Genomic DNA, 27682 nt, shown 5'->3' on the forward strand with positions numbered 1-27682 from the left:
ACTAACCTTGCAATGAAAAATATGTCAACTACATACAAACGAATTGCCACTGCCATACTTGGTTAGATATCTGGACGGAAATACCACAGGACTTCTATCATTCTCGTGTTCTATCGGCAAACTTATTGAAACTTATGAGCGATTACCTGTTGTGTGCTACGAGAAATTCAAAGTTGAGTTGCCTGAGGTAAATTTAAAAGAACTAAGCAGCAATCAAAAATACTTATACCACATGTGCACTGCCATATCTTCCGAAAACTGTCCAAATAATTAAGCGAATAACCCTCCCGGCAAATTATCTCATCGAAGATGGCTAGCTACGGCGAATCGTATCTTAAGGGATTACATTGCAGTAAAAAATCCGCCGCCTAGTTTAAAAATTTTAACAGAGTATATTCTGTAAGTATATACTAAGGTTTGGCTTTTAATAAAAACTGTACCAGTATGTACATTTGGAACTCTTCACCTTTGGAAGCTAATCGAATATTCCAGATATTTAAGTGACGAACTAAAAGCTGTAGTTGACACTGTGATCCAACGAAATGGCTTTTATGGCCATCCTAAAAATATTTTACTAACGATGATCTCTGACTCACGTAGTCATATAAGAAAACTAGAATACAAAAGAATATTAAAATGCAGATCGAAAGCGAAATAAAATCTTTTGAATAACACTGCGAGAAAATTGGATTTTCCCAAGTTCAATAATTTTGAAGCGGAATCCTTGATTGATTGAATAAATTGGCAAGAGAGTAGATAATCGAAGCTGCTAATGACGAAAAATCTGGCTGATGAAGACATTCAAGGATTTATTAAAACTGGTAGCTATCCAGAAGGAGATTTATGGAAGTTATCCTGCCATACACAGTAGGGTGCATCGAAAAAATAAAAATTGGAAATGTTATATCTAATAGCGTGAAAAAGTTGCTAGTGTTATTTTTCAGCACATTAGTATTTTTAATTTTTTTTCTAAGCGAATTTTCTGCTCCCCCAATGACCTTGAATTTTATTAAATATCTTATTTTAATGGAAATTTCAATTTATATTATTTGGAATAAAATATGTGCTAACTTGATCTAAGATCAATTAAAAAAACTTAAAATGTTATCAGTTACAAATTTAAACGATATTTAAAGTTTTATTTGTTTTTTCAGTCTCCCCAACCCCTTTGAAATGTCCCATTTTATGAGTCCGTGCGAGTAATTTTCACTTATGTTTGGTGCGATGCCTTACTTTGTTATTATTGTCGTTTGTAAATTAAAGATTTTTAAAATAGATAAACCAGCACCATGGGGAATAAAATCAAGATGTGCTGTGGACTGCCCCATTTTTGGGCAACCACCAAATATACCTGAAAATGTTTTACCAAAATACAAACAAGCGATGAAGTTTTTTTTCTTACAAGAGGATATAAAAGTCAGCAAAAAAGAGCCAGAATTGTCTGGTATTGCCGAACATGTTGCAATTAAATTGGAGGAAATATGGAAAAACGCTTTAATTCCAAAAATTTAACCCACAAGAATTAGTCAGCTTTTAAAAGCCTATCATGACAAATATATGAAACTTATGAAACCATTTAAGAACAGGCAAAACAGTGAATTTTACAAAAATAAAATTCAATGCTTTAAGAACAAAAGTAAAACTACACCTTTCGATCTTGCAGCATGCAAATGTGACACTCTGATTAATTGTCTTTGTAGCAAATTTCAAAAAGTGGCTCTGGATGAGCGCGAATTTCTATTAAATCTAAGAGGTCCCAGAGAAATGGTAATAAGCTCGATAGGGAAAACAAAAACAAATATAATCACAGAAATTAACGGTAAAAGAAGGAAGTTACCAACGCAAAGACAAAACTTTAGCTCAAGTAAAAAACAGTACCAAGTTTTATGGTCAATCGATCGTGGAAGAACACATAACACTTGTGCATGAGCCAGGGTGTAAATATTTCGGATGTGGGTATCCGCTGTCTGGTATATCAGAAAGTATCAAATCCAGCTATTGCATGTGACGAAATAGTCGGAAATACTGGCGTTAAGGGTAATGTAATACGGCTGTTAGAAGAACATCTTAAAAAACCGCTTCAGTGGTCTGTATGTCTGCGACATTCAAATGATCTACCCCTTGGACATCAAAAGAAGTTTGCCAGTGGCCAAATAAAAAAACGCGAGGGTTTTCAAACTTTCTCTTATAAAAATTTTGATTCAAACGACTACTTTGATTTAATTAACTAACAAGAATATCACCTTACAGAAACACCTATATTCTCTAGATTTTCGAGTGACAATCTGCGAGATTTTATTAAGAATCCTAACTAGACCCTTTTAACATTGAGACTGAGAAATATCACTGCCAAAAACAATGTGAAAACGATGTGTCAAGCTTGTGACACAAGCTTCTCTAGTAGTTTGTGGAGCATATTCGAGGGATGGATTTATAAAAACTCGAGTTGATTCCAGAAAAACTTTGCCTCACTTTAATGCTAAAGCGGAATACATCTTCGAATATAATGCTTTTACCATATTTTTTAGAGAAAATAATATTTTAGTATACCTTTCTTAAGTAAAATTATTGATCGCCTTGTGAAACCAGAAAATATTTTCCAATTTAAACCGAATTTATTTATTCAAATTCTATAAGGTATTATATTTCCCTTACAAAAGAAATTCGAATATTAATGTATTTTTTCTAATTTTTAGTTGCCGTGGGGGGCAGAACATTTTTTTTTTATTTCAACGCAATTTTACTAAAATACTAAATAGTGTCTTAGGCAATTTTTGTGAGCTATTACATTTTCGTTTCGAAATAAAAAATAAATTTTTTTCGTCTGTTAACAATTTTTCAAAATTTCTAATTGTCTTGGGTGGGCAGAAGATATTTTCCAATTTCGAAAAAATTTTACCAAAATACTTAACAGTTGATTGGCAACTTTTGTGAGGTATTACTTTTCCATTGCAGAAAAAAAATTTTTTTTCGCCTTTTTCGATGCACCCTAATACACAGGCTGGTCAAAGAGGTGTCAAATTAGTGACGGAAGCATCTTTGGCCGTATGTGAGTTTACTAAAATAGGGATGGTTGGATACGTACAACTATAGCATCTAGAAGCAACATGTCAAAGTTTATTCGAAAATCAGACAATGAAGTAGGAAATTAAAAATTGCTCATATGGTTGGGTGGACGGGTGGGCAGGGATGTAACTCGATGGCAGCTACCTCCTCGCAGTAAGTTCTAGGTTATTTTGTATATTTTAAACCACAAAATAAGGAAGAGCTGCTCCAAAGTGGAAAATACTTGATTGTTTTTAGCCGAAGCTTGTCACGTACAGGGAGCTATAGTATAATGTACATATATTATAGTATATCATATCGCTGACTATAGTAATGAGTGAGCCTGCACACACGGAAGCATTAGTTCCATGTATGCTGCCTCACTCATTACTATGACAGCGATATGATATAATATACTATTATATTAGAGTATAGCTCCCCGTGCGTAACAAGCTTTAAGGGATGGCGGGGGGGCTAAATATATCTAAAAATTAAAAATATTTTTTTTAGATAATAAGAGTACCATTGTTTCATAATACAGGGAAATTAATTTGTTGATTTAATTTTTTTTTGTTTTTTTTTGTAGGGGCTGGCGGAATGCCCAAATAATGACAAAAAAATTTTTAAAAAATTTGTACAAGATAATTTTATCAATAGCAACTACGCTCGTGCCATTATCTCATACGTACTACCTTAAATACATATTAACTTTAGCAAAAAAATGAAGGGGATTAAATTTGTGTAGAATTTAATTCTCTCTATTTCTGTATAGAAACATTTTTGTCATAAAACTAATAATAAACGAGATAATTGAGTAATTATGCTCTAACTGTCACTATTTTCCGCCATATTACTCCGAAAATATCGACGGCACGAAAAAATTGTAAAAATATAAATGATAGAAAATCATATTTTCAATATTTTAGTTGTTATACTTTTTGTCGAAAAGTTTAAAATGGAGGAGATATTGAGCAAAAACCGTTCTAGTTTAAAATTGACCCCCCTGAAGATTAGAAAAATAAAATTTGGGGCAGCTCCTAATGCAAGGTTAGGCCTGTTATTCATCTAACCCCACTGGACTAGATGGGCGACATTTGAAGATAAATATATTTTTAATATTAAATTAGGTAATACAATTCTACACTTTTTTATAAAAATAAAATGACGTTCAAAAAACGTCATTATATTATTTATTTTAATAATATTTTTATAATAACTGGAGAACTACATCTACCTACACATTTGCATTGACGTCACTAAATCCGTGGCAATTTTTACGCTTATTTACTTTTTTTACGCCTCTCCTGATTTCTTCCAGTTCTGTAGGTCTTGAGCTTCCTGTAGTCCATTCCCTGTTACCCTTTTTATTTGACGTTGTCGGCCAATCGTCAATTAAAATAAACATGTTTTTAAATTTTGTGAAATATTTACCAATAATCTTATACACGCCACATAAACAAACAACAAACGATAAAAATACCAAAATGCAATTTATATAAACACCAAAATCACGATAGTTTTTACCACAGCCTGTTGCACGTCCTTCTTATATGATATAAAAGCAGCATGATATCAGTCACTTTTATATATCTTTATTTACAAATTATTATTGGGTCAAAACCGAATGAAGATGTTATTCAAAAACATAATTTTCGTGGTATTGTCCATGTATATGATTTTACAACATACATACGGTGAGGATTATGCCAAAGAAGTTCAAGGTATGTTTTAATATACTTTTAATATAATATCATCATCATCATCATCATTCTCTTTGCCTTATTCCTATGCGGGTTCGGCTTCCCTAATTGCATTTCTCCACACAATTCTATCTTGGATCATATCAATGTTAATCCTCTTTACCAACATGTCCTGACTTGTCGTCTCCCCCTAGGTCTTCTTTGGTCTTCCTCTCCTACCCCTTACAGGAATCTGCACTTCAGCTCTTCTTCGTATTGGGTGATTAACGTCTCGACTTTAAATACGACCAAACCATCTTAACGTATGCTCTCTCATTTTGGTATCAATTGGTGCCACACCTAGACTTCCCCTAATATAGGTACTCATTTCTAATTTTATTCTTCTTTGTCACTCCACTCATTCATCTAAGCATTCTCATTTCCGCCACATGCATTCGTTGTTCCTCTTTCTTTTTCACTGCCCAACATTCAGTTCCGTACATCATAGCCGGTCTTATGGCTGTTTTATAGAATTTTTTCTTCAGCTTCATTGATATTTTTCTGTCACACAACACACCACCTGCTTCTTTCCACTTCATCCATCCAGCCCTAATTCTACTGCATGCATCTCCACCTATTTCTCCATTAATCTGTAATAACGATCCTAGTTACTTAAAACTATTGCTTTTCACACTCATTTCACCATCTAAAAATGCCATTTTATTTGTAGTAACTTCATCTTTAAATAAACATTCCAAATACTCTGTTTTTGTCCTACTAAATTTTAAACCTTTTTCTTCCAGTTTTTTGTCTCCACTGTTCCAGTTTTTTTCTGTCTCTTTCACTATTTTCTATTAATACTACATCATCAGCATACATTAGGCACCATGGGATGCTTCCCTGTAATTTCGCTGTTATCTGGTCCAAAATTAATGAGAATTAATAAGGACTAAGCACCGAGCCTTGGAGCCTAACACTAGTCGTTACTCCCTCATACATATCTCTCACAATCTTTACATATTCGCCAGGGACTTCTTCCTTATTGAGTGCCCACCGCAGAATCTCTCGAGGAACTCTATCATATGCTTTCTCAAGATCAATGAATACCATATGAGCGTTGGTCTCTTTATTTCTGTATTTTTCCATTAGTTACCTTACAATGAAAATTATTGCATCTGTTGTTGATCTGCCCTGCATAAAGCGAAATTGATTATCGGATATTTCGGTTTCTTCACGTATCCGTCTATCAATTACTCTGTCCCATATTTTCATGGTGTGGCTAAGTAGTTTTTCGTACTTCCGGGCCTAAAGTGACAACTTCACTCCCTTGTGACAGGTACTAAAGTGTCACATTTAATCCCTCCGGGATTAAATATTGACGAAACTCCCGGAACGATTAAATCACAAACAAACGAATTTAAGGGATATTTTATTGAAAAATATAATTAATTAGAATGGTAATTAACGTTAATATTCAAATTAATATTGTGACAGTAATTTACTTATATCAATATCTTCTCTAATGTTAATAACCGATTTCAGCATTGAGTAATGTGCCCAGAGAGTTGAGGCACAAACCGCTTTTGATTTATCATCGAAGTAGACTAACAGCGCATTTTCAGTAGGTTGTCTCACATTTTTTAAGCGGCACCACTTTTTAAAAGCATCGTACTGCTGCTCGTATAGTTTTCTAGATTTCGGTGGTAACAATTCTTCACCTACTTCGGCTGCTCTTTTATCAATATCAGATACACCTTCTTCACTCATGATACCAATAATTATCAATAACAATGTTTCTTTACAATGACACTAGTAATGACAATGTTTCTAAATTATAACTGTCACAACGCAATGTTACTATGGTAACTTATTTTAAAGACAGTTTATTAAATGAGTTGAAGAGAGAAAAAACTGATTGAAATTATTGAAATAATTAATAAAATCATACCGGAAGTACGAAAAGTATCGTATATACCTTGCGACTGAAGTACATTTAATCCTTCAGGTAAATTATGGCCCTCCCTGCGGTCGGGCCATAAACTTTACCTTCAGGATTAAATGTACTACTTCAGTCCCGCGGTATATAATGTACTATTATAGCCCTGTAGTTTGTACATTGTTGTATATCTCCCTTGTTTTTGTATACAGGTACTAGTATACTGCTTCTCAATTCGTCTGGCATTTGTCCAACTTCCATAATTCTATTAAATAGACCTGCTAGCCAACTTATTCCTGCCTCTCCCAATGCTCTCCATACTTCCCCAGGAATATCATGTGGTCCGATTGCTTTTCCTTTCTTCATTTTTTGAAGCACTTGAGCCACTTCCTCGTTTGTTATTCTGGTAACCATTGCTGTTACTCTCTTCGTTAACTCCACAGGCTGTCTTTCAAATACTTCATTTAATAAACTGCCAAAATACCTTCTCCATCTCTTTTTGACATCCTTTTCGTGAATTAGTATTTTATTAATTTCATCTCGGATACATCTAATCTGATTAAAATCTCTTGATTTCTTTACTCTCTGTTTGGCTATTTGATATATCTTTGCTTCGCCTTCCCTGGTATCAAGTTGATCGTATTGGTTTGAATACGCTTCTGCTTTAGCTTTTTCCACTGCTACTTTCGCTTCCTTTTTGACGACCGTATAGTTTTGAAGATCTATGTCCGATCTATTTTATTGGCACTTTTTATATAATTTTCCCTTCTCTTTTATTTTTCCTTGTACTTCATTTGGCCAAAACCAATCCTCAAACTTCTTTCCTGACGTTTTCATAAGTATTTCAATAGCAGTCTCTCTAGTAATATTGGCCATTTTTCTCCAAATTGTGTTAGGGCTTCTTTCATGTTCCAACAAATTTTTTCTACAATTTTCTCCCTGAATAGACCCTCTTTCTCATCTTTTAGCATCCACTACTTAATTTTTTGTGGTCCTCTCCGATATTTTTGTTTAGTTTCGCTTTTTACTTCGATCTTCAGAACAAGCAGCTTATGTCGTTGGCTTATTGTCTCACTAAATATTACCTTGCAGTCCTTGCATTCACGAATGTCTTCTTTCCTTATCATGAAGTAGTCTATTTGGGATTGATGTTGTCCACGTTTGTAGCTAATAAGTTGAGTTTCTCTCTTTTCAAAGAATGTGTTAACATTCGCCATATCCAATTTATATGCTAATTCAAGCATGTCATCTCCAGCTTCATTTCTAGTTCCAAAGCCTAATCCCCCATGTATTGTTTCATATCCTGTCTTGGCTTTGCCCACATGTGCATTAAAACCACCTCCTATTATAACTTTCTCCTCTGCTGGAATATCACTCAGTACGTCTCCTAATTGGTTATAGAAAGCTCTTCTTTCATTCTCACCCAGAACTGTTTGATGAACATACACACACAACATTCAATATCTCTTTATCAATTACAAATTTCACTGACATCATTCTATCACTCGCTCTTATAACTTCTATTACGTTATCTTTTATTTTACTATCAGCAATTATACTAACTCCATTTCTAGTGTTACTACTCCCTATATACCAAAATTTGTATCCTTCGTCTAGTTATTTCGCCCTTTTTTTCCACCTAGTTTCTTGAATACAAGCAATTTGCACTCTTCTTCGTTTGAGCGCATCCACTAACTCCAGACTCTTACCTGCAAGACTATCAAGATTCCAAGACCCTATCCTAATTTTTTTAACCTGTAATGGTGTTCCCCCTGAGATAGTCCTCACCCGGAAATCCGAACGGAGGCTCATTTTACTTCCGGAATATTTTACCTCAGGAAATGCCATAATTTCAGTATAAGTTTTTATTGCGTTGGAGGTCTTTTCATTATTATGGCCTGAAAAGATTTTTGGGATATTTGATACCTGAATGCCTTTTCTATCAGAAACATACCTTGCCCTGCACGTTTAGCCAATACACCACCAATGCAACGAAAGTGCAGTATTACCCCACACCCGCCTGCATTTTTCTGTATAGGCCAGGGTCCCTAGTGTAAGGACTGCCCTATAAGCCAAAAGGGATTGATATAATATTTGGCACACACACATTACGTAGCTAACATGTCAAAGAAAAAAAAAAGTGATATTTTGTCTACCTATGCTCTTACCACCCCTTCTTTAGGTTGAAAAAATGTACCCTCAAAATAAGTACGAAATTAGATAAACTGACTACTTAGTTCTAAGCAATTTTTGTTCTCACTTGTTTTTTAAAATGTTTAAGAAAGGCCTTATTTTTGTTTTTTCTTTTAGTTTTTAGCATCAAAAGTAAGCAAGTCCCGCTCAATATAAATTTGATCCCCTTTTTTTATAAAAAAAAAAATCGTGAAACTCACCTCGTAATTAGTACCCCAAAAGAAAATAATCGTTACCGCTTCACAAGTTACTTTACTTATATATTTTTTATATTATCTGTAACTATCATCGGTTCAAAGTACCTACTTAAAAAAAATTGGTGTTAAAACACAAATTAATTTTGTTATTTCGAAAAAAAAAATGCTTTTTTAAACAATAATTTAAAAATTATTAGTGATACCAAAAATCTCTTTTTTTATTTCTTTCTCCCCTGCCTTATACCCTTTCAAATATCGGATTTGGGTTTAGTTTAGCTACATATTCACCCATCTCTCCCATTCTTTTCTACCTTGTGCTTTTATTTTTTTAATCTTTACCACATCTACTATTTGACGTACTTCCTGCCTAGGTCTCCGTTTTCTTTTTTGTAATACTTCTTGTTTCGTTAATTTTTCTCGTTAGTCTACCGGGTTTAACTCTCATCAGATGCCCTTACCGCTTTATGGTTTCTTTATTATTTTGTTCATTATTGGTTCCTGTTTGATTATCCCTCTTATTGCCTCATCTGTTTTTCTATCCCATTAGGTCTTTCCGGCTATATCTCGTAGATGTCTTATTTCAATTGCGTTTATCTACTATTATGCTTTTTCTGCCAAGTCCAATTTTCACTAGTATAATACTATCGTCGGTATCACAATCTTATTATATTTTCATTTTTGTTTCTTGGGACAATTATTTTTTTCCTCAGAACTGGTGATAGTGCGTTGTACAAGTTGTTTAATTTTTTTGTTCTGTTTGTTACTTCGAGATCTATATTCCCATTATTAATAATAATTATACTTTCAAGATATGCGGTAACTACTTTCAGTTGAGTATTTTTGAATGTTATTTGGTATTTATGGTATTTATTTCATTTTCTTCCTTTTCGCAGATGACCATTATTTTACTTTCCTATTATGTTGATTTCCATTTTTAATTTCTCTATTTCTTCTCTCGAAATGTTCATAATTTTTTCGCGTCGTTGGTCACGGAATCTGCTATAAGGAATATGTCATTCGCATACAATAAGTCTTCTATTTTTACTGGCTGTAATCTTTGGTATCCTAATATTTTCAGTATTTGGGTGGTTTTTTCTCCACTATTTCTGGTCAATTCATTCATGAATTTTATAAATAGTAACGGGCTAAGAATGTCTCCCTGTTTGATAACTCTTATCTAATTGAATACTTCAGATCTTTCTTCTGCTATTTGTACACGTCCTTTTACTACTCTGTATAAACTTTCAATTATTTTTATCTTGTACTCATCCACGAGGCAAAAGCAAACATCGCAGAATATCAAGTCTTTTTTCTTTGACATCTTAACTATGTGTATGACAAATTTCATGTCAATTCTTCTTTAAAATTCATAGGTTTTGCAATATTTTACCGTGAATTAGTTGACTAGTAAATTTATTATATTATAAATACTATAGTATTTCAGTTATCGATTTTATTGTTCTACCGATTGTACCATCCGAGACACCCATAGTATTCTCAGCATTCGTCTCCAGAAGTACATCTCAAATAACATACATATTTATAAAATCAGAGTTTGGTGTTAGTTTTGAGAGTAAACTGAATGTAAGACCAAATACTTACAATTTCGGGATAGTATCATGAGGTTTTTTCCTGGTTTTTCTTCGTGATTTACTATGGAATCACTAACACGAGAATTTTACTGTCACCATTGCATCTGGCTGTCCCTTTAAAGACAACTCACATGCTATGATTTTTTTGTGACGGATATTTTTGAGTTAAAGTTGATTTCATCAATTTCATGTAACCGAATGAACTATCTTGTATTTTTATAACGACGTCTGAGGGGAAAGTCGAAGCGTCAATAAAATTATTTTTTTTTTAAGTTAAATTGTGGTTGTTTCCCAGTTAGATTAGTAGTTTACATAAATGCCACAATAGACAAGGCAAAAACGGCGGGTTCGTTGGAAAAAATAATCCCATGAGATTTTTTTGCATAATCACATTTGTAATACACCCCAGAATAAGGTTCAAGAAGTCGCCCACGAGGAAAGTGGTCCAAATGTTTTTAACAATTTTTTTTTAATCAAATTGAAACAATTATTATTTTTGGTCTGGAAATTTTTTTAGGTTGTTTGGACCATTCCAGACAAAAAGGGTTTCTTGTAACTGTTCTCTAGAGTTAATGGTTTTCGAGTTATAAGCAATTTAACATTTGAAAAACGCAAAAATGGCCATTTTTAATACTTAATATCTCGGTTAAAAATTATTATTATTATGAAAGTCAGAAAGTGACTAAATCAAAGTTTAAAGCCCCCCTACATGATCCTGAAGAAATTTGTCTCATTAATTTATTACAAAGCTGTTACTTTTAATTATTAACAATAAGCTGTAAGAGCGTATTGACGCGGCTGTAAATGTGAGTGCAAGTAAGATGCCCCATTGGACTGCCGGAATGGCATCTCTCTCGCACTCACCAGACAGGCGCGTAATACGCGCTGGCGCTCATTATTATTACTTAAAAATAACAGCTAAGTAATAAAATTATGACAAAAATTTCTCCAGCATCTTGTAGGGAGGACTTTAAACTTTGATTTGGTCACTTTCTGACTTTCATAATAATAACTTTTAACCAATTTATTAAGCCTTGAAAATTGCCATTTTTCGTTTTTGTCAATTTTAAATTGTTTATAACTCGAACACGATCAACTTTAGAGAAAAATTACAAGATACATTTTTTGTCCAGAAGGGTAAAAAAACCTAACAAAAATTTGTGCGAGTGAAGTGAAAAATATTAATATTTGCAATTTGATTAAAAAAAATTGTTAAAAAAAATTGGACCGCTTTTCACGTGGGCGACTCCTTGAACCTTATTCTGGGATGTCTCACGAATGTGATTATGCAAAAAAATCTCATGGTAATATTTTTTTTAAGAACCGGCCGTTTTCGCCTTGTCTACAAAGAAATAGCTTCAGAACAATATCTCAAATATATCTATTATATAAGGTTCGGTTCTATAAGGTTTTTACCTTTCTCCATAAGGGTCCCGCATTCTGATGCATAACTGAAATGTGCAACAACTAGACTTCTTACCGGTCTCATTTTTATATCGATAGTTATTTAATGGCATTTTCAAATTTTTGTTAATAATTCGCTGAGTTACGAGACAAATAGACCTCGTATTATACTAATGGTTGGCTGCGACCGTGATAAATTATTAATTTTTATAGGCATATTTTCGTATATAATATCACGAGAGAGAAAATTTTGCCGGCAATATTTTCGACTGGTATGAAAGTTTGTTGCCTGGCAATTTTCGCGAATTAAATTTTGACTTAAATCACGAGACGTCAGTCGAGTGATCTTGTCAAAATTTCATAAGCGAAAATTACCAAAAGGCAACGAACTTGAATGAAACCAGGAAAAAATTTTGCCGGTAAATAATTTTCTGTCGAATGATATTCGACAAGACTATTTCACGAGACAATTAATGCACCATATCAACGAAATATAATCTTTATTTATTTGTTATTACCAGAAACTTTCGTGACAGATCTGTCATAATTTTGTCGCTGAGAAATCACGTCGCTAAGGAGTTTTGGCAGTAGGAAACGATGCGTTGCTATGAAGTTTTATCAGTTAAAAACAGTCTAGTGAAATAGTCAGTTATATCATATGGTCTAAGAGAGGCTTTAAGACCATACGACCCAAATAGACCTCTTACCGCACTGCTAATTTTCTGCATTATGCCTAGCGTGCTTTAAAATTTTTTTTTTTTTCATATAAGAACTATTTTTGTATTTTTTCCAGTTTGCTGTGTATAATTAATATTTGTGTAGTTTAAAAATAAGGAATGTTGAAACGAACCTATTTAGTTTTTATTATGGCTTCAACTTATGACAGGAAAATTTGATCTCACTCCTGCTTTTGTAAGGTATATTTATGTCCAATATTATATTAAATAATGTGTGTGTGTTTATGATTTATTGGCACTGGTTTAAGCAACCAACTGGCCAGTCAATGTGTTTTGAATTCTCTCTTTTACAAAATATATGCTTAGTATCTAAATTTAAAACTATTAGTACTACTGTTTTTTTTTACTCTGTTTTTTTTATTATTTTTTTTATTATATTTTTTAACATTTTTTTTATTACATTTTTTATTTTTTTTTTATTTTTTTTTATTTTTTTTTTTTATTTTTTTTTTTTTAGTTTTTTTTTTTAGTTTTTTTTTTTTTTTTTTTTTTTTTTTTTTTTTTTTTTTTATATTTTTTTATCGCGCTAAGACCTAAACCCGATTCAACCTCGCGGAGGTTTAGATCTTAGTAACTTTTTATTTTATTTAATTATTTTTTTTTTTTTTTTTATTATTTTTTTTTTTTTTTTTCTCAGAGCTTTAATTTTAAACAATTAACATGGTTGTACAAAATTTTATAAACATCTAGATTGTTTGATTGTAAAAGGTATATAAGATTAAAAGGAAATTGTACATTAATTTGAACTAGATTGGCAAAAAAGTTTGATATTTCAATAAAATGTAAAGGACATTCTAATAGCATATGTTGTAGATCAGCTAGCTCTCCACATAAACATTCATCATTATCTACAAGTCCTATTTCTCTTTTGTAGACTGGAGTCAGACAGTGATTACTTCTTATTCGACAAATAGTTTTGATAAAGCCTTTGTTGGAAACTTGATTAAACCATGTCTTGATGGGAAGTGTAGGCTGGATTTTTTTGTAATAATTTCCTTTGTCTGAATTATTGTATTGTTCCTGCCATTTCGTCCGTTTGATAGATCTCATAATAGAAATTATGTCTCCCATAGGAAGTTGATAAGTATGCAGAGTGGATTCCTTCGTTGTTGCTTTTTTAGCCAGATCATCTACTATTTCGTTGTTTTTTATACCAATGTGTGCTTTTATCCAACACAATATTATATTTTTGCCCGATTTCAAAGCTTCACTGTTCATTGCTATGATGTCACTGATGATATAATTTTCTGCAAAATTATGTACATTGTATTTCAATGTCTTTACAATGCTTTGGCAGTCTGTAAATATAACATAATTGAGTTCTTTTTGATTAATACATATTTTGTATGCTTCTTTGATTGCAATGAGTTCAGCTGTGAAAATTGTCATTTTATCAGGTAATCTGTTGTTTATTTTTATACTTTTTTGTGGGTAATATATAGCATATCCAACTTTTCCTTCCATTTTTGAACCATCCGTATATAATTTCTGATAACTCCCCCAGTTTTTTTGTACACACTGAAGGTGGTCTATTTTAGTAAGGAAGTCTGTCGCACGAATATTACTTAAATGACAGTTAACTGGAGATAAATAATCTTCATAATTTAGCTTTCGAGACGAGCTTTGTTCAATTTGGTGTATGTCGCCAATGGAATTAGAAACGTTGAGGAAGCTTTCCACAACTAAAAGCAGTTTCTTTTTTTCCCAGTAATAATGAGTTAGGTATGAGGTGGTTAAATGAACAATTTTATTTAATAGCAGTTTATCGTTAACCGCTGTTTTAACTATAAATTTCTCACTTAGGTATTCCCTGCGTAATGAAAGTGGAGGTTCATTAAGCTCACATTCCATGACCAATATAGGTGTGCTACGAAGATAACCAGTGCATAACCTAAGTGCCTTATTTTTGATCCTCTCGATTTTTTGGAGTACAGAGTTTGATGCTGAGCCATAAAAAATAGATCCATAGTCTAAGATTGATCTTATCAAATTTCTGTATAGTAATATTGATATGTTTGGATCAGCTCCCCAGTTACTGACACTTACAGTCTTCATGATATTCATTGCATTTTCCATTCTTCGTAATATGTAATTTGTGTGTTCTTTCCAATTTAATTTGGAGTCTAAAAATACGCCAAGAAATTTTATTGAAGTTTTATAAGGAATACTAGTATTATCAAATTGTAGATGGCTTTGAGGAACATATCGTTTTTTAGTGAAGGTAACAATGGTTGATTTACTCTCTGATATTGTTAAGTTATTATCGGTAGCCCATTTTTTTATAATATTCAATGTCGATTTAAGGTAGTTATTACATCTATCTATTGACTTATTTTCTGCATATATCGCAACATCATCAGCGTACTGTAGGATTTTTATGTGTTGAGGAAGTTTAGTTTCTAAGTCAGCAGTATACAGTATATATAATATAGGACTTAGGATGCTACCCTGAGGTAGTCCCAAAGATGTGTATCGGGAGTTAGATTGATCTCCATTTAATCTAACGTGAACTGCTCGATTAATGTATAAGTTAATGATGTTCCATGTTACTATCTCGGGTATTCCTATTTCCAACATTTTCGCGTATAGTATGTGAAGATTAACGTTGTCGTAAGCCCCTTTTATATCTAAGAACAAAGCACTAACTGCTTTCTTATAAGTAAAGGAACTATAAATGTCTATTAAAAAGTGGCAGAGGCTATCTTGTGTGGATTTACCTTTTCTAAAACCAAACTGACTTCTTGGTAATAGGTCGTTCTTTTCTAGCCAAAATTCCAGACGGTTTTTAATAAGTCTCTCATATGTTTTTAGTATACAGGAAGCCAGACCGATTGGACGGTAAGAATCCCAATTCTTTGATGATTTTCCTGGTTTTAAAACCGGGATAATAGTGTAAACGTGCCAATCGTCAGGAATCTTTATGCGGCGCATCCAAATTTCATTATATATATTTAGTAGTGCAGCCTTACCAATTCTTGAAAGATTTGATAGCATCGAGTAATGGATATTATCGGCACCTGGTGCTGAATTTGAGTTTTTCTTCAACGCAAAGTTTAGTTCAGTGGCAGAAAATGGTTTGACTAGGAAACGGATTGGTTCTGGATAGTCGTACAGAGCATTTAGTTGTAAATCAGGAATTACTAATTCTGCAGACGGCGGTGTGATATTTTGATGGAACTCTTCTATCCACGAAGCTTCCGACAGAATAACAGGGACTTTGTTCTTCGTTTTTCTATTTTTTATTCGGTTAACTTTTGACCATACATCTTTAATAGGGACTGACCTATTTAGGGATCCGACATAATCTCTCCAGCTATTTCTTTTAGTTTGTTTAGTGATCTTCTTGACATGTGCATCATCTTTTTTATATTTAAGTAGGTTTTCATGGTTTGGATTTTCTTTGAATATACAAAAACTTTCCTGTCTTCTTCTGACTGCTTCTTCACATTCTAAATCCCACCAGTATTTTCCTCTGGAAGTCGGTTTTTTTATTTTAAATTTGGGGATGCAGTAGGATGCAGTTGTATTTATATTGTGCAAAATTTGTTCATAAGAATTTATATCTTTAAATTGAGAGAATACATCTTCCGAATACTGTTCATATAATTTCCAGTCGACATTCTTTAAATTCCACTTTTGTGAATATGGATTATATGTATGAGTTGGTTGATCCTCTAACTCTACTCTTATAGGTGTATGGTCTGAACCAAATAGGTCTTGAAGTGTTTTCCAAGTGATCAGGTGGTTTAAGTCAGGAGTACAAATGGTCAGGTCTATTGCCGATTTCGAGAAGTTCCTAAAGAAAGTAGGAGAGCCATCATTTTTGAATATTAAATTATTATCGTCTATACAGTCCATCAAGATTTTACCTTTCATATCTGTTTGGTTGTCTAGGCCCCAGGCAATGTGGTGAGCATTAAGGTCACCTCCTATTATAAATGGTCTTTCTATAGATGTTATGAAATTGTTCCATTGTTGTAACAATAACTTGGTTCCTGGGGGAACATACATAGATATAAATGTGACAGTATATGACTTAAACTTTATTTTTATTGCTACTTTATTGACGTTTATTAAATCTACTTTCATGGTGACTTCCTCGTAATATAGGTTTGAATTTATTAAAATTGCTGAGCCACCGCCAACAGTTACTGAAAAGCGGTCGTCTCTGACAATATTGTACCCGTGAAAGTTATAATACTTTTCTGGTTTAAATCTAGTTTCTGATAATAATGCGATATCAACTTTCTGGTCTTCTAATAGGTGGATAAGGTTTTCTCTATTAGAGTTAGCCGATCTACAATTCCATTGACAAATTACCAATCTATTCATTATTATATAAGAGAGAACTTAAAACTGATTGAATTGAATTTACTAGAACTGATTTTTCTGGAATTTCAAAATTTTTGTGATTTATATTAGAGATAATACTTGTAACTATATTTGATATTAATTCTGTTAATTCTTTTGATGGTTCATGTATTTTAGATCCTTGTTCTGGATTAAATGTAGATTGATACGAAGAAGAGGTGATAATACCACCAGGTCTGTTGGACATGGGGTTTAACTTTATTATTTTTTGATGTTCCATTGTTACTTGGTCTGGTGAGGAAGAGATAGGTCGTTTGTATTTTGGTGGTTTTATTATTGTATATCTATTTGAAACTGAAGGTAGAGCGAACTGATTGGAAGATGTTTGAGACGTGGACAATTGAGTAAAGGAATATGAAGAGGATGGTGCATTCATATTTGGAGTTTGATGAGAATTTATTGAGGAATTATTGGCTGCTATAGATGCATAAGTTATCTTAGGAAAGAGTTTAATTGTTTCCTTAAAAGATAAGCTGTTTTCAGACATATAATGTTTTATTTTCTTTTGGCGATCAAATTCTGGGCATATCTCCCATTCATTAGTGAAGTGTTCACCTTCACAGGATAGACATTTTTTGTTAAACGATGATAAAGAACAAGAATCGGAAAGGTGGGATTCATGACACTTAAAACAGCGAGGATTACTTTTACACTGCTTACTCATGTGCCCATACCTATAGCAGTGGTAACAGATAATTACCTTTTGCTGGTATTTTTCAACAGTGTGTAAGACATGATTAATTACTACATACTTTGGTATATTCTGGCATTTAAAAGACACAATAACTGATTTTGTTGGATTAAATATTACTTTGTCATCTGCTACTATTTTTCTTGTTATTCGTTTCACATACTCAACCGAGAATTTGCAATGGTGATCAAATTCCTTTATTCTATTTTTAAGATATTCTTCCGATATATCTGAATCTATATCCCTTACTACACCTAGTTTAAACAATTGAAATTTTGGAATGTATGCGGTCAGATTTTTTTGAATAAGGAATTTGGAAGTAACTAAAGCATTTGCGCTACTATAATTTTTAAATGAGACCCTAACTCGGTTGCGTCCGATTGAGTCAATTTTTTTTATATAATTGTCAATTTCTGGATGTAACGTAAATAGGATCTCGCCTATTTTAACAGCGTTTAATTTTCCTGTAAAATTTAAACTGGAGTTTTCAATGAAAATGTAAAAAGGTCCTAAATCAATTTTTTCGTATAAATAAACAGGCCTGGTTTTTTCTGGTTGATCTGAGTTTACTAAAGTATTTTGTTTTTCATTAATATTGTTAAGATTAATACTACTACTTATCTTATTTTGAGGCTGGTTGGGTAGAAATCCATTTAAATCTTGTAAATCACAGCTACTATCCATCGAATTCTCAATATCAGGCGGTTCGCCTCCACTAGATGACTCCATAGAGGAGTTTTCAAGTAACGTTTAACTTATGAACACTTTCAAAATGTAAACTAAATAAGGAAAAGTTTAACAAAACTAAACAAACTAAATTAGAACGGTATAAATCAAATAATCCGCCAAAAATTAATATTTTTCGGAGAGATTTCCAAATTTAAATTAACTTTTGATATTAAATAATAATTTGACCACAAATAAAATATCCTTTATTTTCGAATCACATGCAACCTTTAAATGCTTTAACCTTTACGAAGCATATATGGGTCGTAACGCACGGTGGTAAAGGTTTACTAGGAGACATATGGGGGCAATTATGTCAATTGACATAATTTATTGACACAATAATTGTATATAGAATTGAAAATTGGAGAATTGAAGATAAAACCTTCCTGTGTGAATATTTTAACATATCTTAATAATTAGTGGTTTTAGCATAATTATTTATATTTAAATATTTATATTTCTTAATTTTTTGATGTAACAACATTTACTGCAATTCTCTTTTTTTCTTCTTGCTGCACTCATCATATTCCACCTGTGTTTCTAGAATTATTTGGATTAAGAAATACAATACCAACTTTAAATTTATATCATAGAGGAAACAAAAGCTATTACATTGGCAATATTTTTAAAGTGAGTATTCATTGTATTAATTATAAAATCAAAGCTACTAATATAAATAAATTTTATATAAATATAATACTAGTGACCCTGAAAATTACATTGTAGCGCCGTATTTCACGTTCATTTACTGGGCTATTATTGGTGTAAAATTTATTTTATAAAAAAATTTTATATTACAGGCTAATGTATTACATGCCGAACAATTCTGTAGATACCACGACATGAATTTGGTGAACATAGAAACGCAAGAGGAGAACAACTTTTTGGAAGAAAAACTATTTGAAGCAGGTATTTAGCTTTATCTTAAAACTTTTACTGAAAGTAAGTAGTAAGTAGTATTAAATATTAATTTTAAGACCCCCTCTGTGGCTCAGTGGTAAGAGCGCCTACCTTTGGATCGAAAGGTTCGAATGGTCGTGAGTTCGAATCTCACCAGGGTCAATAAATTTTCGTTTATTATAAATAAATAAATGAAATAGTTTCTGTCCTTGTGGGATCGGTACTCACCGGAGGGACCGCAGATGTTCGGATACAATTAGCGTCTCTTTGCAAAGAGAATGACGTCGACTTTGCAAAATAACAAGACACTTACTCAACATACACACTACACATGAGACTAGATACCTAACTGCAAAAATTCACCGTACCTACCATGCCAATGGCCATTAGTTGTCGAGGCATTAGCTAAATAAAAAATAATAATAATTTTAAAGTCTAAAATTGACGTAGACAATTTTTTCCCGCCTTTTTTATAATTGTATTCAATATTAAAAATTGATTTACTTGGTCAACTATTATTTACTCATCTAGTGTTTTTCAATGCATGTTAACGCTGTTAAGAACAACATTGGACTGATCCTCTCTTTTTGATTTATTGGGAAAATGAGGAGCGACTAGAGCTACTAGATGAGGAGCTACTAGACCAGGACATTTAGGAAAAAATAAATCGATTTTTAAGTACACCACCCATCGACTTGCAACTTTCTGCATTGTGTTCGGAATGATATAAAGAAAACAGTCTACAATAGAAGAATACGTGGAAATGCATAATTTCATTTACAGTGCATAAAATGCATCTAAAAGTGCATAAACATGTATATGTATTAAAACCTGTATATTAAGGGCCAGATTTTGTTACTGAGATCGTTGGGGTCGCTGACCCTGATGCCCAGAGTTGCTGCTAAGGCATGTCATCTGGAGTTTTCGACACTGAATTAATGCAAACAGATTACTTAGGGGTTTTTATGGTCGCTCAATACGAAGACGTCATCAGAACTAATCCCTGAGCACCTGGTGACTAGAGTCACTATTGAGGCAAGTCATCTCTAAATTGATGCAAACATATTAATTGGGGATTTTTGGGTTTGTCGAACGCGATTATGACATTAGAATCGACCCTCGAAGCACCTAAAGCTCATAGTGACTCCTTTGCACGTACCCGGCACCAGATGCTTCTGGAGTGAGTTCTGGGACCCTATTCATATTGAGCGACCCAAAAAAAAAACATCGAATGATCTGTTTGCATCAATTTAGTGCCGAAAACTCTTAAACTTCTAGAATATGACGTGCCTTAGTAGTGATTCCGGGCACCAGGTGCTCCAGGGGTCGATTTTGATGACGAATTCGTGTTTGGCAACCCTAAAAATGTCTGAGTAATATGTTTGCATCAATTTTGGTGACAAAAGCCAATAAAACAACAGAAGGTGGCGTGTCGTCTTTTGGAGTTATGCATTTCCACCAATTTTTTCTTGTAGACTTTTTTCCTAACATCATTCCGAACACGATGCACAAAGTTGCAAGTCGATAGGTATATAATTTATAGTATCACCTTTATAGTTTTGTATATGATAAATATTATTCTCTTGTGTCTTATCGTAATATACTCCGTTATGATTCGCCCGTAGACAAGCTGTTTTCTTCGATAGAGATAGCTAGTTTGTTTTGTATTGATCTCATCATTTTTTCACATCTGGTTTAAGCGATTCTGCCAATTGGTTTGGTCTTCCTCACTTAAATAAATATTTGTGTATCTTTGTTATGTCGTATATCTTACAGGGCCAGAGTAGCTCAGGCGGTAGAATATCCGACTCCCATGTAGGTATGCCGAGGTTCGAATCCCAGCGAGGGCGACAAGAGTTAGACATTTTTTAAAATGTCTATAGACCCCAGGTGGACTAAGTCTAAACAACGTTGGGTACCTTGGATAAAACCAGGGCAATACTAGGCGGTTGAAGCGTAGCAGTGGCCCTGTTAGCTTCCTTGTATACCCTAGGCCCTAGATATAACAGACCACGTTGCTATACTCCCAAAGCCGAGCCAGCGGTATAAAACGAGTGAATAATATTATTATTATAGTACAGAGAAATAAGGTTTTTGTCGGGACACTTGAGAAGCCAGGTTGCAAATGGGTTTTTTGGGTACTATATACCCAATACAATATACATACAAAAATGCCCGTCACACTTCGAACGAGAATTTTAGTTATTAACAAACAAGGGTCAAAAATGGCAGTTTTTTCGTTTAAATTGCTACAGGTAAAAATAGCATAATTAAATATCTTATTTATAGTATTCTTCTTTTAGTAGAGGAACCAATGTTTAAAACGGCAGTTTTTTAATTTTGGTCCGATCATTTGTTGCTTCGAAGATTGAAAAATAAAACTAAAATTTCGAAAATAAAAAATTTGCTATAACTTTCGCGAAAGTAACCTTTCTACTTTTATATTTCACAAAAAGTTGAGTCAGAGAGTCCATATACTGCACAAAAAATTTTAAGACGATTCGTCAGTTAGTTTAAATTTTATTCAATTTGTTTTTCCCAAAGAGCTTTTCTTTGTAATGTTATTGTTCAGAAAATAATAATTATATAGAAATTCTGTGGAAACCACATGAAAGAACAATAGTCTTGCTTTCAAATTATTGAAGAAAGTCATTAAAAAGTAATTTTTGTCACTACGAAAACATTTTACTAAAGTAGAGTCATTTTTGGCTTGTAAACAATTTGAATAGCTTTGTTAATATTGACTGTAGAGTAAAGGCTATAGCGGGATAAGATGGTCAAAAATGCCCCCGCACCGATCAGCCCCGCTACTTATGTTTTCGATAAAGGATATAAAATTATGCCCTCATGCAAATTTTTAGCTTCCCAGAGGTCCTAAAACGTCTTAAATCTAGAAAAGAAGAATTTTTACGTTTTATTTTTTTGTGAGCGCAATTTTACTTAAAAAAATCTGAAAAAATTCAAGAGATTGTATCTTTTGAATACAAAACAACTTGTTTTTTTTTTCAGATTTTTGTAATGAAAACTGAGCCCAGGAAAAATTATTGAAATTTTCAAAAAAATTTTAGGTTATGATAATATGATTTGGCCAACTTTTAAATAGTATTTTTTTGTGTACTTTTTGCCGTTCTTTTAAATAGCAGAGGCAAAATGTTTAATATCTGAGCGGAAAGAACGAAAAAATCGAAAAAACCATTTTTGCCTGTCTCGAGATGCATCTCGGGACAGCCAATTTTAGGATTTAGGATCCTTACTACAAGAATTGAAAAAAAACTAAAATTGTGAATTTCATCATAAAATTTGATATGTGGGGTTATAATAATATTTGGAACAACTTTTCCAAATAACTTTTATCGATATCTGTAACGCGAAGCAAATCGAATCGCATATCGAAAATTCACCCTGTTTGTGGATTCGCAGTAGGCCGCGTTTAAAATTTAAAGTTCAGTTGACTATTTTAAAAATTGTGAACCATCAACCTGTATGACTGCAAAATTTCAAAGCTGTATATATTTTCATAGCCGAAACTTAGGGGTGTCTTCATCTTAAATGCGACATACTGTATCTCATCAATTCGATAATTTATTGCAACTAATATAGTCGTATTTTTTATAGATTCAAAATATACAATGAGAATACTTACTAATTCACTAATTTTATCATAAAAAGTTCAAATTGATTGCATTGAAATATTGAATCAATTAATGCGTATTAATATAATATTATTATAATTATTATAATATTTATAATAGAGTGAGTTTTATGTATAAAAACCCTCAAGTATCTCGGAAACGACTTGCACGTTTTTCATAGGTTTTGGTGGTTGGTGTTTTCTAATGCAGCCGATATTACAGTGATAATTACATTGTTGTCAGATCTTTCGTTTTTCTGGAAATGTAATGAAATTTCTTATTTCCAATAGAACACCCTGTATATTTTTTGCGTTTCAAAGTCCTTAAGATATACTGATTATTTTTTGTGTTATAGTCTCTATACCTAAATGCCATACTTTCGGAGATTGCTACATTTATTAAAAAAAAATTAAAGAAATTATAAAAATCAATTTTTTCGGCCCGTGTAGACATTATTTAACGTTATTTGGATCATTGGGAACAAAAAAAGTCTTTTGTAATTTTTCTCTAAAGTTAATCGTTTTCGAGTTATAAACAATTTAAAACTGAAAAAAATCGAATAATGACGATTTTCAAGGTTCAAAAACAAAAATAAAAAACATTATTTTTGAAACTGTACCCAAAACTCTTCTTCCAGGCGCTCGCTATAAAAATTTTTGGCACGTTTTATTCTAAAACATTGATTTTTAAGTAAATGTTAATGAAGCCCATATGAGAGGGCATTAGCAACTAAAAAACAATATTTTAGAATGAAACTAGCTCAAATAATTACTTATTGGTAACTGATAAAATAAGGCTTTAGCTTGAATTTCTATACTTGGCAGTCTCAAAAATAATATTATTCATTTGTGTTTTTTAACCTTGAAAATTGTAATTATTCGATTTCTTTTCAGTTTTAAATTATTTATAACTCGAAAACGATTAACTTTATAGAAAAATTACAAGAGAACTTTTTTGTTCCCAATGGTCCAAAGAACGTAAAATAATGTCTACGCAGGCCGAAAAGATTGATTTTTATAATTTGTTTAAAAAGTTTTTTTAAATAAATGTAGCAATAACTCCGAAATTATGGCCTTTATGTATAGGGAATATAACATGAAAAATAATCAATATTTCTTAAGGACTTCAAAACACAAAAAATATACTATTTGAAATAAGAAAGTTAATTAGATTTTCAGAAAAACGGAAGATCTGACAACAATGTAAGTATTACTATAATATCGGCCACATTAGAAAACCGCAACCCACCACAATCCATAAAAATCGTGCAAGCCATTTCCGAGATAATTGAGGGTTTCCATACATAAAACTCACTCGGTATATTATATTATATTATTACCCATAATTTTATAAACATTATTTTTTATTAATACACATTAATAATTGGTTCAATACTTCAATGCAATCAGCTTGAATTTTTTATGATAAAATTAGTGAATTAGTCAGTACCTTGATAGTATATTTTGAATATATAAATAATACGACTATATTAGTTGCAATAAATTATCAAATTGATAAGATCAAATTGATAAGATACAGTGTGTCGCATTTAAGATGAAGACACCTCATGTTTCGGCTATAAAAATATATACAGATTTGAAATTTTGCACAGTCATACAGGGTGATGGTTCACAATTTTTAAAATAGTCAACTGAACTTTAAATTTTAAACGCGGCCTACTACCAACAGGGTGAATTTTCGATATGCGATTCGATTTGCTTCGCGTTACAGATATCGATAAAAGTTATTTGGAAAAGTTGTTCCAAATATTATTTTAACCCCACATACCAAATTTTATGACAAAATTCACAATTTTAGTTTTTTTTTCAGTTGTTGTAGTCAGGATCCTAAATCCTAAAATTGGCTGTCCCGAGATGCATCTCGAGACAGCCAAAAACGGTTTTTTCTATTTTTTCGTTCTTTCCGCTCAGATATTAAAAATTCTGCCTCTGCCGTTTAAAAGAACGGCAAAAAGTACATAAAAAAATACTATTTAAAAGTTGGCCAAATTATATTATCATAACCTAAAAATTGTTTGAAAATTTCAAAAAATTTTCCTGGGCTCATTTTTTATTACAAAAATCTGAAAAAATTAGCTTATTTTGTATCCAAAAGATACAAACTCTTGAAGTTTTTCAGATTTTTTAAAGTAAAATTGCGCTTAGAAAAAAATAAAACCTAAAAATTCTTATTTTCTTGATTTAAGACGTTTTAGGACTTCTGGGAAGCTAAAATTTGCATGAGGGCATAATTTTATATCCTTTATAGAAAAAATAGGTAGAGGGTCTGATCGGTGCGGGGGCATTTTTGACCATCTTATCCCGCTATAGCCTTTACCTTGGAATTTCAAAAGCTGGTATTTTTACACAAATAAAAAAAAACTTTCCGCCTAGGTTAATTACGGTCAAAGTTAGCCACTTTTATTATTTAATTCACAGTTACTTCAATATACATAAAATTCTCCTGTAACAGTGTTTGTTACCATACTACTCCGAAACGGCTTGGCCGATTTTTATGAAATTTTTCAAGTATATCCTATGGGACTGAGAATAGATTTTAATCTATTTTCATACCCATAAGTTATAAGGGGGGTGGCCCCCCTGACATTTTTTTTATTTTTTTGGACATAATTGTACATCTTAATTTTATATGAGGTAGGATTAAAAAATATATACAACCCTTAATTTACACTTTTCCATCACCAACCCCTATTTGCTAATATCCATCTATAAATTTACATCTATAAAATTGTCCTGTCACAGTGTTAGTTGTCATACTCCTCCGAGACCGCTTGACCGATTTTTGTGAAATTATATAATGTATATTCGGTAGGTCTTAGAATCGGTCGTAATCTGTATTTCATATCGCTGAGTGATAAGGGGAACACTCCCTAACATTTTGAAATGTTAGGTGGGGATTTACGTACATAACGTACTCTACAAGACTACGAGTACATACAATTTAAAAAAATGATGATCAAAATCCATCAACAAGCTTTGTAGATAATAATCGCAGCATAGCTTTGAAAAATCAGTTTTATTTTTTGAGTGCACGGATTTTAATAATTAATTTTCACCGACCACAAATCGATTTCGTTAGAACGTTATTTTTAAAGCTTTATTAACAACTCTGTTGAAGTTTAAAGTTTACTTAAACTTTTACACATAAATTATATACCTTAAACTTCAAAATGGCGCTAGTTGGGTTGCTTAATTGTTATAAACAAAGTAGCTGTCAATTAAATAAAAAAAGTGGCTAACTTTGACTGTAATTAATCTAGGCAAAAAGTGTTTTTTTGAAAATTCGTGTAAAAATACCAGCTATTCATACCCAAATTAGTTTTATTTTACTGTCAATATTAACAAAGTTATTCAAATTGTATATGAACTAAAAATGACCCTACTTTAGTAAAATGTTTTCAGAATGATAAAAATGAGTTTTTAATGATTTTTTTAAAACACCTTGAAAATATAACTTTACTTCTTTCATATGGTTTTCACTGAATTGCTATATCATTACCATTTTCTGAACAATAATATTGCGAAAAAAAGCTCATTGGAAAAAACAAATTGAATAAAATTTAAACAAATTGACAAATCGTCTCAAAATTCTTTGTGCATTATATGGACTATTTGTCTCGACTTTTCGTGCAACATAAAAGTCTTAAGGTCATTATCACAAAAGTTATAGCAATTTTTTTATTTTTGAAATTTTAGTCTTATTTTGCAATTTATGAAGCAACAAATGATCCAACCGAAATTCAAAAACTGCCATTTTAAATCTTGGCTCATCTACTAAAAGGATCACAGTATAAATAAGATAATATTTAATTACCCTATTTTTACCCGTAGCGATTTAAACGAAAAAACTGCCATTTTTGACACTTATTCGTTAATAACTAAATTTCTCGTACGAACTGTGACGGGCATTTTTGTACGTATAATGTATTAGGTATATAGTACCCAAAAAACCCACTTGCAACCTGGCTGCTCAAGTGTCCCGAACACGGTTCTATTTCATATTTTAATGTTCTAGGTCCTAATGGTTTGAAATTAAATGTATAATATGATATTCTGTTTCATTCCACTTTCTTTAAATAGAGCTTACGTAGAGTCTGATTGTTTATTTTCTTCGTATATTAGTTTATCTTATTTTCTCGTAATATACATACATAAGTTGAAGTAGGGAAATATATCCAGACTCTCTATCTGATGTTCTCATATATTCTGTATCTGTGTCTTTTTCCAGTTTTTGTAGGCTCCTTTCTTCAATTTTCCTTTTTGCAACTTCAATTTTATGTCCCTCTCATACTTTTACTGAATATTTCATGCGCATTACGTTATCAGGAAAGTACTTGTAATAACAAATCAACTTTTTTCCGCTGAAGTTTCCATTTCCAATCCTGAAGTTATTTTCAAAAAATTCCTTAAAATTGTGAATATAGTTATTCCACTATAACTTTTCCTATGCATGAAATTATTTACAAATTAATTTTTATACTAGGTCTCTTTTTTACTCACAGAGACAAATTTTGCAAAATTAAACCACTTGTCCATATAAACCACAAGTTAAACAA

General features: G+C 32.1%; 2 protein-coding genes across 4 annotated transcripts in view; one reads left to right on the plus strand and one right to left on the minus strand.

The window, feature by feature from the left end:
- LOC114325462 (TWiK family of potassium channels protein 18) overlaps positions 1-27682 on the minus strand; it is a 962626-nt gene that overhangs the window by 702328 nt on the left and 232616 nt on the right. The gene's annotated exons all lie outside the window — the stretch shown is intronic.
- Positions 4649-27682, plus strand: part of LOC114325458 (C-type lectin 37Db-like) — a 30040-nt gene continuing 7006 nt past the window's right edge. The window contains exons 1-3 of one of the 3 annotated variants that reach the window (XM_028273537.2): positions 4655-4766; positions 19119-19204; positions 19375-19483. In XM_028273537.2, the coding sequence (XP_028129338.1) occupies positions 4670-4766; positions 19119-19204; positions 19375-19483 (292 nt within the window). In that variant the 5' untranslated portion in view covers positions 4655-4669. Of the gene's footprint in view, positions 4767-19118; positions 19205-19374; positions 19484-27682 lie in introns of all 3 variants that reach the window. The other 2 variants (XM_028273538.2, XM_028273539.2) reach the window with 2 other exon arrangements.

Source organism: Diabrotica virgifera, chromosome 7 (genome assembly GCF_917563875.1).
Source record: "Diabrotica virgifera virgifera chromosome 7, PGI_DIABVI_V3a".
NCBI lineage: Eukaryota > Metazoa > Arthropoda > Insecta > Coleoptera > Chrysomelidae > Diabrotica > Diabrotica virgifera.